We start from the raw sequence: 12,339 nt of genomic DNA, 5'->3' as shown, positions 1-12,339 counted from the left end.
GCTTGGCTCCAGGCTTCCACCTTGCCTCTCAGTTCCCTTTGCAAAGCTCCCCCTCCTGGAACAATGAAGCACGAGGGTAATAAGGCAGGTGGTGAAACTGCGGTCCCAGGCTTGATGTGCTCCCTGGCAAAAGCCTCTCAGAGAGAGGGTCCAGCTGCAGTTTGGTTTTCTTTTTGCAGCTCCATAGCTGTGATGCAAATCCCTAAAACAGGAGCAGGCGGGTGGTACCAAGCATGAAGGGATGTGGGGATGGCTGGAGTACCCTAAAAAAACCAGATGCGATACACCACTGGCCTATTGGCAGCTTGGGGCTGGGATGAGAATCTGATGTCTCAGGGACCTCAAAATTGAGATCTCAGATCTGAGGCTCTTTTATCCCCTTGTCCCAGCTTGGTTTGAGTCATCCTACCCTAGGACCCTTCTGCAAGTGAGTTGGGGGCTGAGCAGGGGAAGCCTTTTGGGCTGTGAGCGGCAGTGGGGACACGAGGCCAGTGTGATCCTACTGGGTTCCTTTTCCAGGCCGTGGCCGTACACCATCTTCCAGCGTGGCTTTGACTTGGTGCTGGGCGAGCAGCCCTCTGACAAGATTTTTCGGTAAGTGGTGAAGCCAACCTGCTCGGCACATTTTGGGGCTTAAATACGACTCATGCAGGAGGCCCAGCTGGCAGGGCTGAGCACGGCTGTCCTGTGCCACCTCCTGGGGACACGTGAGCATGACTGGGAAGATGCCCCTGCAGCTGCCATGTGGGTGCTGGGTACCCAGCAGTCCGCTCCTCCTCTCTGTTCATGGTGAGGGTTGAGTTTTCGGCTCTGAAGGAGGGTTTCTATGGAAAATGAAAGTGCCTTTTGTTTTTTATTACTTAACTTACACGCTATTTTTGGGAATCATTGGGTGTATTTGGAGGAGCCACCCCACTTTACCCTGCCCACACATCTTAGTTTGGGCTGGCATCCCTGTGGGGCAGCAGGGAGGCTCAAGGGCTTGGTTTTGGGCAGAGACAGCCTTCCAGGCTCAGCATTTCCCCCTGTGCCCTGCTCTCCCCGGCAGGTTCACCTACACCTTGGGGGAGGGCATGTGGCTGCCCCTGAGCAAGAGCTTCGTCATCCCACCGGCCGAGCTGGCCATCAACCCCTCAGCCAAGTGCAAGACTGACATGACGGTGATGGAGGATGCAGTGGAGGTCAGGTAGGTGGGACAGCAGGGTGAGGGAGTTCAGGAGGGCCTTCAGCAAACAGAGCTGGGATCCCCATCCCACGTTCTGCAGGTGGAGATGAGTACATCCATTAACCTGCCCCTGTTTAGTGCCTGCAAAGCTGAGCCTTTGGCAGTATTCCTCCTCATCTCAGTAGCTCCTGCATCCTTCTAAAAGCTTGGCTGCCATCCAGCTCACTGTCAGCCTGAGGAAAACCTGAGCTCTGGAAAAACCCACGCAGCAGCCACGGTCGTGCATGCGTCCACAACGTCTCGTTGAAGCAGTGACACATCTCCTCCTCCTCCTCTTCCTCGCAGGGAAGAGCTGATGACCTCGTCCTCCTTCGACAGCCTGGAGGTCCTTCTCGACTCCTTTGGCCCCGTTCGTGACTGCTCCCGGGACAACGGGGGCTGCAGCAAGAATTTCCGCTGCATCTCGGACCGCAAGCTGGACTCGACAGGCTGTGTGGTGCGTGAGCAAGGAAGGGGGGGCCAGAGAGGGAATCTTTCCTCCCTTAATGCCACTTCAGGGTAGATATTTTGAGGTTCATTTTGTAGCAGGAAGATGTTTTTGGGCTGGCATCTCCTCTGTTGCTGCACACACACACACACAGACGAGAAAAATAAGAGTTCATCTGTTTGTTGGCTCTGTGGGAGGCTCCATATCAATCATGTGTGTGCCCTGGCACCACCACAGCGGCTCTGCCCCAAATCTGTGGGGCTGGGGTGCGCTGCTGCAATGTCACCAGAGCTGGGCATTGGAGTGACGAGGCTGTGTGGACAGACAGTGGGTTTGGAAAGGGCAGCGCTGCTTTGTTGGTCACCAGAGCTGGGTTGCTGGAGATACCAGCACATTGCCTTGGTGGGGGATGGCTTGGAGGGCTCCCACCTCAGGGGATACGCTCCTGAGGGCTGCGAAGAGGCTTTGGTGCAGGAGGAATATCTGCAGCCATGGATGGTGCTGCTGCTGTCCTCCCTGCAGCCCCTGAGCAGTGCTCAGGCTGCAGTTTCCAGTGGAGAGCAGTGCTGGAGCCCTGCCCTCCACCTCAGCCCCAGAGACAGATTTCTTCCCAGGGGTTTTCACCTCTTACTTCCCCCACCCTGCTAGTGCCCGACGGGGCTGAGCCCCATGAAGGATGGCACGGGCTGCTATGACCGTCACGTCGGCGTGGACTGCTCCGATGGCTTCAACGGGGGCTGCGAGCAGCTGTGCCTGCAGCAGATGGTCCCCCTGCCCGAAGACCCCCTGCTCTACAACATCCTCATGTTCTGTGGGTGAGTGACCCACCACCTCCCTGGCCACGGGGACACCCCCAAGGTGCTGCTGTCCACTGCTGCTGCCGCCCCGAGCTTGTAGGGTTGGGATGGAGAGGGTCTCCTCGGTTCCTGTGGCTGTCCCCACTGCGGGGGGCTGCAGCTGACAGTGGGGCCTGTGCTGGCTTCCCAGGTGCATCGAGGACTACAAGCTGGGCACGGACGGGCGGTCGTGCCAGCTGATCTCGGAGTCGTGCCCAGAGGTGGGGGACTGCGGCGAGCCCCGCGAGCTGCCCATGAACCAGACGCTCTTCGGGGAGATCTTCTATGGCTACAACAACCACTCCAAGGAGGTGGCACCGGGGCAGGTGCTCAAAGGGACGTTCAGGTGAGTTGCAGACGTAGGGAGGGGACCCCAGCAGGGTCAGACTTCACTGAAGAAGGCATGGGAAGGAGCCTTAGCAGGCTGCCTGGTCCATCTGTGTCTGGCTTCGCCTTGCAGAAGATGGAGAGGCTGGTGGGGAGGGCGCATCTGACACTTGCCATCAAGAGCAGACATCTTTTTAATCTGTGCCTGAAGGAGAGGAGAAGTGCCAGGTGTTTCTTTGGGATGGGTCACTCGCTGGCAGGGATGATCCCAGTCATTTCTGCTGTCCTCCAACCTTGCTCTTCTCTCTGCAATCCACTTCCAGGCAGAACAACTTTGCCCGGGGCCTGGAGCAGCAGCTGCCGGATGGGCTGGTGGTGGCCACAGTGCCCTTGGAGAACCAGTGCCAAGAGGAGCTCTCCGACCCCATGCCCGACCCTGAGTTCCTCACTGGTGAGTGGGTCCAGCTGGATCCGTGTTTCTCCCAGTGAGGCAGCTGCCAGCTTGTCCAGCTTCAGCACCTGAACCTCCCACAGGATGTATCTACCATGGGATATATCCAGTCTGGCTTCAGCATCCCATGCTCAGCTGCACATCGAGGAACCAGCAGCCTAAGAGGAAGGCATTAAAAATGAAGGAGAGGCAAAGGCTGTAAATTAATTGTGGGGTGTAGAAATATTGGGGCATTGTAGAAATATTGGGGCATATCCATCAAATATTGGGGCATTTGCAAAAGGATTTTTCTTGGGGTTTTTTTTTAAAGGCAAAAAAAGTTTTCCAGCTACCTTTGATTTCTTTGCTGATGTAATGAAGCATTCAAAACCCAGTGCCACCAAACCAAAATGTTTTGGTTTGCTGTGCCAGAGCATCACGGGCCATGAGTGATAAGTTATCGTGGGTTCCCAGAGAGCCTTCAAGGATCTGCCTTTTCTCCAAGTTGCCAGCACCCATAAATAACGTTTGTTTCCTTGGTGTTTGTTGCTGTTGGCTGAAAGGGCCCAGGCATCGAGGAGCTACTAAGCATAGGATGTGGCTAGTAAGGTGTTTTGGTCTCATACGAGACCTTGTGCATTCCCTTTGCCTGGCAGAGCTTCCAGGAGGATTTTGGGGAGCACCCATGGGCTGTATCCAGGGTCTGGTGGGTGCTGCTTGCCCTGACAGGGTGCATGGCGATGAAGGTGTGCGTGCAGGCGGGTTCACCAGGGAGGAGGGTGCTGGTGGGGTCTTGCGGGGCTGAGCTTCCCCAAGAGAGCTGGATGGGTGGGTCACTCCTGCTTCCCTGGGGATGCTCCACCCTGCCTGGAGGTGCTGGAGGACACCTGCCTGCCAGTGGGGCTCTCCTGCCTGTGACATGGACGTAAGGAAGGCACTGCCACCTCAGCCCCAGCATCACAGTGGGACCAGCACTTCACTGGCAGTTATGTTGGGGAGGTAAAAGCCAGTAAATTATCCTATTCATTTCCCACTGCTCTGCTGGCATTTGTGGCTGATTAAGGGGGGAAAAAAAGAAAAAAAAAAAACCAGGGGAAAAAAAGGAAAATAAGTAAAATATTCTCTGCTTGTCAGAAGCAGATCTGGATATGGCTGTGAATACACGAGAGGCAGAGCTGCTGAGTAAGGAAGGGCTGTTTTTACATAAACACTTTGCATGGAAGAGCAAGGCTTTGAAGCTGTCGACAGCAGCCAGTGCTGAAGAGAGAGGTGCTGGAAGGCAAAGGATCTTATCCTGCTTATCCTCTGCCTTCAGTTCTTGTTCAGAGGGGGGGATGCCCGCTGTTATCCTCCTGAACTCCTGCTGGGTGCCTGTTTAGCAGCAGAGTTTGCCGGGCGGAGGCGTGACGTGCGGGCTGTGCAGCACCGGAGCTGCGAGGGAGGGGGTGGCCTGTCCCAGCATCCTGCTGTGGCACTCTGGGGATGCTCTGGTCACCAAATTCAGAGCCATGAGCACCCTTCAGGTCCCGTGCTGGGGCTTTGTCTGAGCCTTGGTGGCCTCTCTGTCCCTCTGCTCGTGGAAGCTGAGCTGCCATGGGCCTTGGGCAGGAGTAAGTGGCCACCCAGCCCGTGGCCTCCATGAATTTCTGGCTTCTCACAGCTAACATGGCTGAAGAACGGGATGTCTTTGAAGGAGAAGGACAAGCCCTGGGTCCTGTTCAGCCCCAGCATTGCCATAATGTCCTGAGGGAGCATTAGCATCAACAGGCGAGCCATTTCCCCGTCCATCTGTTGCTCACTCAGCTCAGTCCCAGCCGAAAGGGACCCAGGGTCTCTTGGCCGGTCACACTTGGGCACGCGTGGCGTGACGGTGACCGTTCCCAGGCCTGCAAACAGCTCATTAAAAAGTGCAGCTCTCATTAGTGAAATAATTAGCACACCTGGGCATGCCTTGGGAGTGGGCACTGGGAAGGAAGCAGGAGGGGATGCAGGAGGAGGCTCATTATCTCCCAGCGCAGAGCCCCAGACGGCTGAATGAAACAAGCCTATGTGTTTTCCTTCAAAGCCATCATTTTAATTTCTGGGGACCACCTGACCCTCAGCTCTCAGTGCCTCCCTGGGGGCATGTGGTGTGTACACAACCCTTTTCCCTGGCTTCTTCCCACCCTGCTGGCTGTGTTGCCCCAGGCACGAAGGGCTGCAGCCATGCCCGTGGTGAGGTATGGCTAGCCAGTGTCACTGAGTCCCTGCGTCCTTTCTCTGGCAGGGATGGTGAACTTCAGCGAGGTGTCTGGGTACCCCCTCCTGCAGCACTGGAAGGTGCAGTCCGTCATGTACCATGTCCGGCTCAACCAGATGACCATCTCCCAGTGTAAGTGTGCAGGGACAGGCGGAATAAGGGGAGGAAGGATGGCAAGAGGTGACGTAGCCTTCTGCTGGCAGCTGATGGGCTCAAAGGCTGGTTGCCCATCGCAAGTGTGTAGGGAGGTGGCAAGGGCTTGGTGGGCTCTGGGAACTGGGCGTCTCCTCCATCTGCTTCCCAGCCTTCAGCAACGCTCTCCACTCTCTGGATGGAGCCACCTCCCGTGGAGATTTCGTGGCGCTGCTGGACCAGTTTGGCAACCACTACATCCAGGAGGCAGTGTACGGCTTCGAGGAGTCCTGCTCCATCTGGTATCCCAACAGGCAGGTCCAGCGGCAGCTCTGGCTGGAGTATGAGGACATCAGCAAAGGTAGGAGCCCTGCTTACCCTTGGGAAGGACACTCACAGCCACCCCAGGGGAGTGGGAAGCGGGGGTTTGCTTTTGGCACAGCAAGGAAAGTGCCCAGCCTGTGCCAGGACTGCGTCTCCCACGTCATTGTCTCACTTACACCCTGCTCTCGCACCCTTTGGAGCCAGACAAAGGATTCCCATGGATTGCAGCAGGCACTGGTCCAGGCCAAAGAGAAAGATCAATACCCACAGCCCCAGGGAGATGAAAAACAAGTGCACCAACCCCGCCAAGCCATCCTGCCTCATTCTGGACTTAACTGTTGTCTTTAATCTTGTTCTTTCCTTCCTTTTGTCTCTGCCATATCTGCTCTCTTCCACTTGCATCCCACAGCCAGACTTTCCTCCCTCCAATGTGTTTCCTTCTCCCGGGCTGTCAGCACTGTGCTTTTAATGCCTAGGAATTAGTTGGGAGCTGGGAAGTTCCTCATGGTGCAGAGGGCATCTGGCATTGCTGCATCCCCTCCGGTGCCCTGGCTGCAGTGAGCTGTGAGGGATCCCCAGTGGAAGAAGAGGTGGTGCCTGCTTGGAATGGCAGCTTTACAAAAGCTGAGGTAGCCTAACTCCTGCCTGCTGCCATCTGTCCTCAGGACCGTGGCAACTTAGTCTAGTGGAAGGTGTCCCTGCTCCTGGCAGGAGACTGGAACGAGATGGTTTTCAATGTCCCTCCCATTCCAAACTATTCTCAGATTCTGTGATTTTGCAGTCTCTTGTGCTGGCCTCAGCAAAGCTGCCTGCAGGCATTTTCCTGCCTGTGCTGGGCATGGTGGGTTGCAGCAGCCAGGCTTGGGCAGCAAGCAAGAGCCAGCTCCCAAGCCTGGACATGGGGAAAGCTGAGCAGAGCTGCTGCTTTTTAGATGATCTCGGTTTGCTGCTCCTGCCCAGGAATTCCCAGGTGCAAGCAGTGTGGGCTTGGAGCTCACAGGCACCATGACAGACGCATCATTTCCATCATGAAGCTTCCTAATTCTCAGTATTGGCACCAGCCTGTGGTGCTGCTCTTGCTATGTCCCAGCCACAGAGACATTTGTTATGTCCCCAGGGCTCGTGTGTGGCAAGGGCTTCTTTCAAAGCCTGAGTCTGGACCCTGTGGGCTCAGGCCTCCTGGAGTCTGGACTTCTTCACAAGCCCACCAGGAAGAGTACAGACCCGTTGCTGTTTTGGCTGTAGGCTGTCTCCAGATGTAGCACCTCTTGATTGCAAGTACTTCTTTTATTCTCCTGCAATTTCCTCCTCTTTGATTTTCCTGCTTGGAGGCTTTTCAGGTCTGGCAGCCTTTTCCTACCCACAATATCACATTTCGGTTTCACTCCAGCACCTGCCACTTTCCTTCCTTTGCTTTTTGTTTGCAAATGTCAGGGGCTGGATATTGATTGAGAAATTGCAAGAGACAAATCATTCCCCGGCTGCTCTTCTTTTTCTCAGTGCCTGCTAAGCTGCAATTCACAGCCAGCCTAAAGTGATCCATCTCCAGCTTCCTGGGGGAGCAGAGCAACACTTTTGTGTCCCAGCTTTTGTTTTAACAGCCTTGTTTTCTTTGCAGGAGCCTCGAGGACGGGCTAGTGCTGGCCCGTTTCTCCACAGATCCTTGTTATCGGGTGACTTCTCTATTGAGCCATGGACGTGCTCCATGGTGGCTCCCACAGCAGCCAGCCCGTGCCAGGTCACCACTAACGATGGCCTGAGCCTGCCCTGGGGGTGAGGCTTTGCCTGGTCATCCTTCAGCTTCCTCCAACCCCACCAACCGCCGTCAGTGGTCCCTCTAGGCCCCTCTTTCTTCTGTATAAATCCAGGGCCATCCTTTGGCAGGGGTTTTGTGTGCAGAGCACTGTTTCCCGTCATGGCAAGGCTTGCCATGGCAGGGTGATGCTACCCAGGGTGCAGCAGCGATGGGCAGACTTTACCTTTTTGACTTCTGTGCAAGGGCTGAAGATACTGGACTCTTGTGCCAAAATATTTGCTGCTGTGGGAATGCTGGAGAAAAGGCCACTGAGTGCAGGGTCTGGCTCGCTGCCCCGTGCCTTGGGGACACGGTGGCACCCAGTGTCAGGCATCCTTGTGCAGAGCTGGGAAAAGCATAGACTCTGTCGATGCTTTCCTGCTGCACTGTTGTTTTCTGAGCCTGTTAGGTTGCAGGGTCACCTGAGGGTTGGCAGGGTAGAACCTGCTCCCCATCTCCATTTCCCTGTGTGGGGACTGAGTGTAAGAGGGCTGGAGGGGCTGGACGGGGGCTCGGTGGGTTTGCAGCCACCTCGGGAGCTTTCTGGGCATCATGGGGCATCATTGGCAGGTCTTCCCTGCTCACTCTGAGCTCTTCGGTGCTGCTGACTGCAGACCTTTGCGGGGGGGCTGCAGGTCAGCATCACTGCTGTTCCCCCTGGCCTGACACTCTTTGTCTCTGGTCTCCAAAGCACTCTGTGGCATCAGTTTTGGTTGGGATCCGAAGGAGAGGAGTGGAGAATTCAGCTGTAGGGCCAGGAGGGCTTCTGCAGGAGAGCGGCTCAGCAGGGGGCTCTGGTGGGGAGTCAGTGTGATGTGAAAGTGCCCAGGCAGGTCCTTCACGAGTGTCCAGCCACGTGAAGGAGGCTCCCTCTCGTGGGGACCTGCTGCAAGGGTGGTCTGTCCCAGTCCAGGTGTAGGGATGGGGCTGGGGAAACTGAGGCACCGGGAGACCAGAGGACCTGCAGTCCCAGAGGCCAGGATGGGCTTTTCAGTCCTGATTCCTCCTCTGAACACCAGTGAGCATTCCATCCCCACAGAGCAAACAGCTCTTAAGGATACAGGGGGCTCTTTGGAAGCACTGCCTCTCTCCTGGGTGGAAGGCAGAGCTCCAGCCCCCTCATATTCCATCATCCATGGCTTGGAGCCCACCCTGGTGTCACTTTTTTCCCCCCTTCTCCAGGCAACTCCCCCTCAGACGAGTCAGAGGAGCGGGAGCGGGACCCCAAGGTGCTGACATTCCCCGAGTACATCGGCAGCCTCTCGGAGTCTGGCACCAAGCGCATGGCAGCCGGCGTGCGGATGGAGTGCCAGAGCCGCGGGCGCTGCCCCTCCTCCTGCCCGCTCTGCCACGCCGCCTCCAGCCCCGACGTGCCAGCCGAGCCCATCCTGCTGGAGGTCACCAAAGCAGCCCCCCTCTACGAGCTGGTCACCAACAACCAGACCCAGCGGGTGAGGAGCCGCGTGCTGGGGGTGGCAGAGTGGGCAGGAGGGGTGGCAGGATGGTGTCGTGGTTGTCTTTGGAGGCAGCTTGCCCAGATGGCATTGTGTCAAGCCGTGGCAGCCCTTGCCCATTGGCCAGCCCTGCTCTCCAGGGTGGATGGACTGTGCTGAGCCCACCAGGGGATGGATGAACACTGGCACAAGCGCTGGCGGGATGGGAGCTCGCCTGCTCGGTGCTCAACCCCTTCTCCTCTCTCCCAGCTCCTGCAGGAGGCCACCATGAGCTTGCTGTGGTGCTCGGGCAGCGGGGATGTGATCGAGGACTGGTGCCGCTGTGACTCGAGTGCCTTCGGGGCTGACGGGCTGCCCACCTGTGCGCCTCTCCCACACCCCATGTAGGTCTCCACACGTGCCCAGCGTGGCTCTTTGGTGCAATGGGTCTGCAAAGAGGTGGTGATGGCCAACAGTGTGGTGGCAGGAGGTGGTGGGGCTTGTGTGCCTTTATGGGGCTTGTGTGCCTTTATGGGATGGGTTTGCAAACTGATGGGTGACCTGGAAATCAGGCAGAGAGTACAGAGCTGCAGTGTCTTTTCGAAGTTCAGTTGAGGACTGCAGAGCTGGCTGTGGATCCACCCTGGTAAAGCAACCCCAGTGAATGAGTCCTTTGGACCAGCATGCCCAGAGCCAGGAGGGGAAAGGGAGGTGTCGCGGGTTTGGTTTGTAACCGGGCGGAAACACCAATTTAGTGTAGTGGTTTGGTCCAAAATACTCATTACTGTTTATCTGCTGTGAGATAAGAATTAGGAGAAATGCAAAACAGACACCAAACTTGAAAGAATATAAAGAAGTTTATTAACAGACCTAAAAGAAGAAAAAAAAATTATACCACCTTCAGAACTCTCCTCCTCCCCCCACCTTCCTCCCTTCTCCCACTGACAATGTGAAAAGACAACCCTTAAGATATTCAGTCTGTTTACCACTTCCATAATAACCTTGTTTAGTCCATTTAGAAAGAGAAGTCTCTTCTTGCTCATGCTATGAACGAAAACATTATCACAACGAGACAGCCGCCCACTTCCAAATATCGTTCAGTCCATTTAGGAAGAGGAGTCTCTCTGCCTGCGTGTGAGTCCTTTCCCCCGACTTGCAGCTTTTCCCGCAACTGCTTTCGAGGGTCCACTCTTGAAGTTTTTTGGGGTACAATTTTAAGGTTGAGCCGTTCAGAAACAAAACCAGAGGCCCTTCTCCTTCCCTGGGAGCAAAGGGTCTTCATCATCTTCATCGTTAGGACTATCTCTGGGAGCATCTCTAGGGACTGAGGTTTTCTCCTTTCCCATTTGGAGCAAAAGTCCTCATCTGGTTCATCTCTATGGACTGAGGTTTTCTCCTTTCCCATTTGGAGCAAAAGTCCTCATCTGGTTCATCTCTCCCTGTCCAAACTTCTCATGAAATTACAGCTGCGTCAGTATCTGCCTATCTCAGTGCAGGTGCTTTTGCTCACGAGTTGAACACTCCACCCCCCATATCTTCATGAAATTACAACAGGATACTCTGATATATCATAGCTTCACAACAGAATTTCAGCTTTAAGCATCTCCTCTCTCTCTTCCCTCAGGTTTTCAGCTCTTCATAGCAATAAAAGGGTTACTCTCACCTCGGCCTTGCAGCTTTGCAGCTGGAATGTTGAATTTTTCTTATCGCAGTGGAGAGGGGGGAGAGCCGAGCCGCTCCGGCTGCCCACGGCAAGGCAGTGGGGGGGGTTCCACGGCTGGAACAGGTCCATGGCTCCAGGATGGCCGTGGCCCGGCCCGGCCTGGCCCAGGCAGGGCCTGGCCGGGCCCACTGGCCCCCACACGGGGCCCGCAGCCACCTGTGCCAGCGCCGGAAACGAGAGAGAGCTTGGAGGGGGAGTTTGCCTATTCTTAAATGTGGATCACAGAGGTGATCACAACTTTAAGTGGCTTAGAGAATTGTCCATATTCAAACTGGCCAGCTGATAGGTTCTATCAGTTCCCAGAGGAAACTGTAAGCACCCCTTAGCAAGGACGTCCCTTCCGGGACTATGCTTGCTAACCTATGACAGGAGGGGAAGCCACTTCTCTCCTGAGGTTGCTCTCTGCTGTGAGTTAATGGCTTTGAATCCCTTTTGTTGTGAGAGAGTAATGCAAAAATTGTCCCGCAGCCTGCGTCTCTCCACTGTACATGAGCCCAGCAGCACACTGGTGGTACTGGAGTGGGGCCACTCGGAGCCCCCCATTGGGGTGCAGATCGTCGACTACCTCCTCCGCCAGGAGAAGGTCACCGACAGAATGGACCACTCCAAGGTGGAGACAGGTGAGTGGTGACTCCACTGCTTCTCTAGGGAGAGTGGGATGGAGATGTTAGAAGATGGAGATGTTCCTCTTTGCAAGGGGATGCTGCAACAAGTCAAACATCCTGTGGAAGAGAGAGCAGCCCTTCTCCTGCCCACCATGCTGCAGAAGGGGCAGCTCCGTACCATGGGGGTGAACTCTGCTAGAAAAGCAATGGGTCCAGCTTTACCCCAACTTCATGCATTAGCCTTGGTCGCCCTTGGCACCAGGCAGCCTGTGTGGTAGCAGGCACAGGCTCTCCACAGCCCCGGGGACACCTGTGTCATCGCCAGTGGCACATCCTCCCCTCTCTCCCTAGAGACGGTGCTGAGCTTCGTGGATGACATCATCTCTGGTGCCAAGTCACCCTGTGCCATGCCAGCCCAAGTGCCTGACAGACTCTCCTCCACCATCTCCCTCATCATCCGCTGCTTGGAGCCCGACACCACCTACATGTGAGTGCCCTGTGCCACGCCTGTGGCAGTGCCGACACCCTGACTGTGGTCATCCTGCTTGATGCTGCCTTGATGTATTTCCGTGTGGTCTTGGGAGCCCAGAGCTTCGGTTTTTTTCCCTTCTCATCCAGGTTCACACTCTGGGGAGTCGACAACACAGGAAGACGTTCCAGGTCCAGTGATGTGACGGTCAAGACGCCCTGCCCTGTGGTAGATGATGTGAAAGCTCAAGGTGAGATGGAGGGAGCCGCTGGACTGTGGTGCTTGGGACCGACAGCAGGGAGTTCCCCCTTCCAGCACGGTCCCATACACGTCTCGTGTCCTGGCTGTAACATCTCCTGCACCCACAGTGGCCC

At 55.9% G+C, this 12,339-nt stretch overlaps 1 protein-coding gene across 7 annotated transcripts in view; it reads left to right on the top strand.

The window, feature by feature from the left end:
• Window positions 1–12,339, top strand: part of ASTN1 (astrotactin 1) — a 68,641-nt gene that overhangs the window by 35,630 nt on the left and 20,672 nt on the right. For all 7 annotated transcript variants that reach the window (XR_006017005.1, XR_006017004.1, XM_042033829.1 and 4 more), the window contains exons 9-21: window positions 520–594; window positions 1,049–1,186; window positions 1,511–1,661; window positions 2,301–2,467; window positions 2,640–2,834; window positions 3,139–3,266; window positions 5,512–5,616; window positions 5,789–5,977; window positions 8,918–9,186; window positions 9,439–9,572; window positions 11,360–11,511; window positions 11,848–11,983; window positions 12,115–12,215. Coding sequence is in view for 5 of the 7 variants with exons in the window: in XM_042033829.1 (XP_041889763.1) it covers window positions 520–594; window positions 1,049–1,186; window positions 1,511–1,661; window positions 2,301–2,467; window positions 2,640–2,834; window positions 3,139–3,266; window positions 5,512–5,616; window positions 5,789–5,977; window positions 8,918–9,186; window positions 9,439–9,572; window positions 11,360–11,511; window positions 11,848–11,983; window positions 12,115–12,215 (1,940 nt within the window). In the remaining 2 variants the exon portion in view is untranslated. The remainder of the gene's footprint in view (window positions 1–519; window positions 595–1,048; window positions 1,187–1,510; window positions 1,662–2,300; window positions 2,468–2,639; window positions 2,835–3,138; window positions 3,267–5,511; window positions 5,617–5,788; window positions 5,978–8,917; window positions 9,187–9,438; window positions 9,573–11,359; window positions 11,512–11,847; window positions 11,984–12,114; window positions 12,216–12,339) is intronic.

The sequence above is a fragment of the Corvus kubaryi genome, unplaced genomic scaffold (genome assembly GCF_017639235.1).
Source record: "Corvus kubaryi isolate FWS band 111438036 unplaced genomic scaffold, C.kubaryi_AGA036_p1.0 37361, whole genome shotgun sequence".
Taxonomy (NCBI): Eukaryota; Metazoa; Chordata; class Aves; order Passeriformes; family Corvidae; genus Corvus; species Corvus kubaryi.
This window is presented reverse-complemented; position numbering and strand designations above follow the sequence as displayed.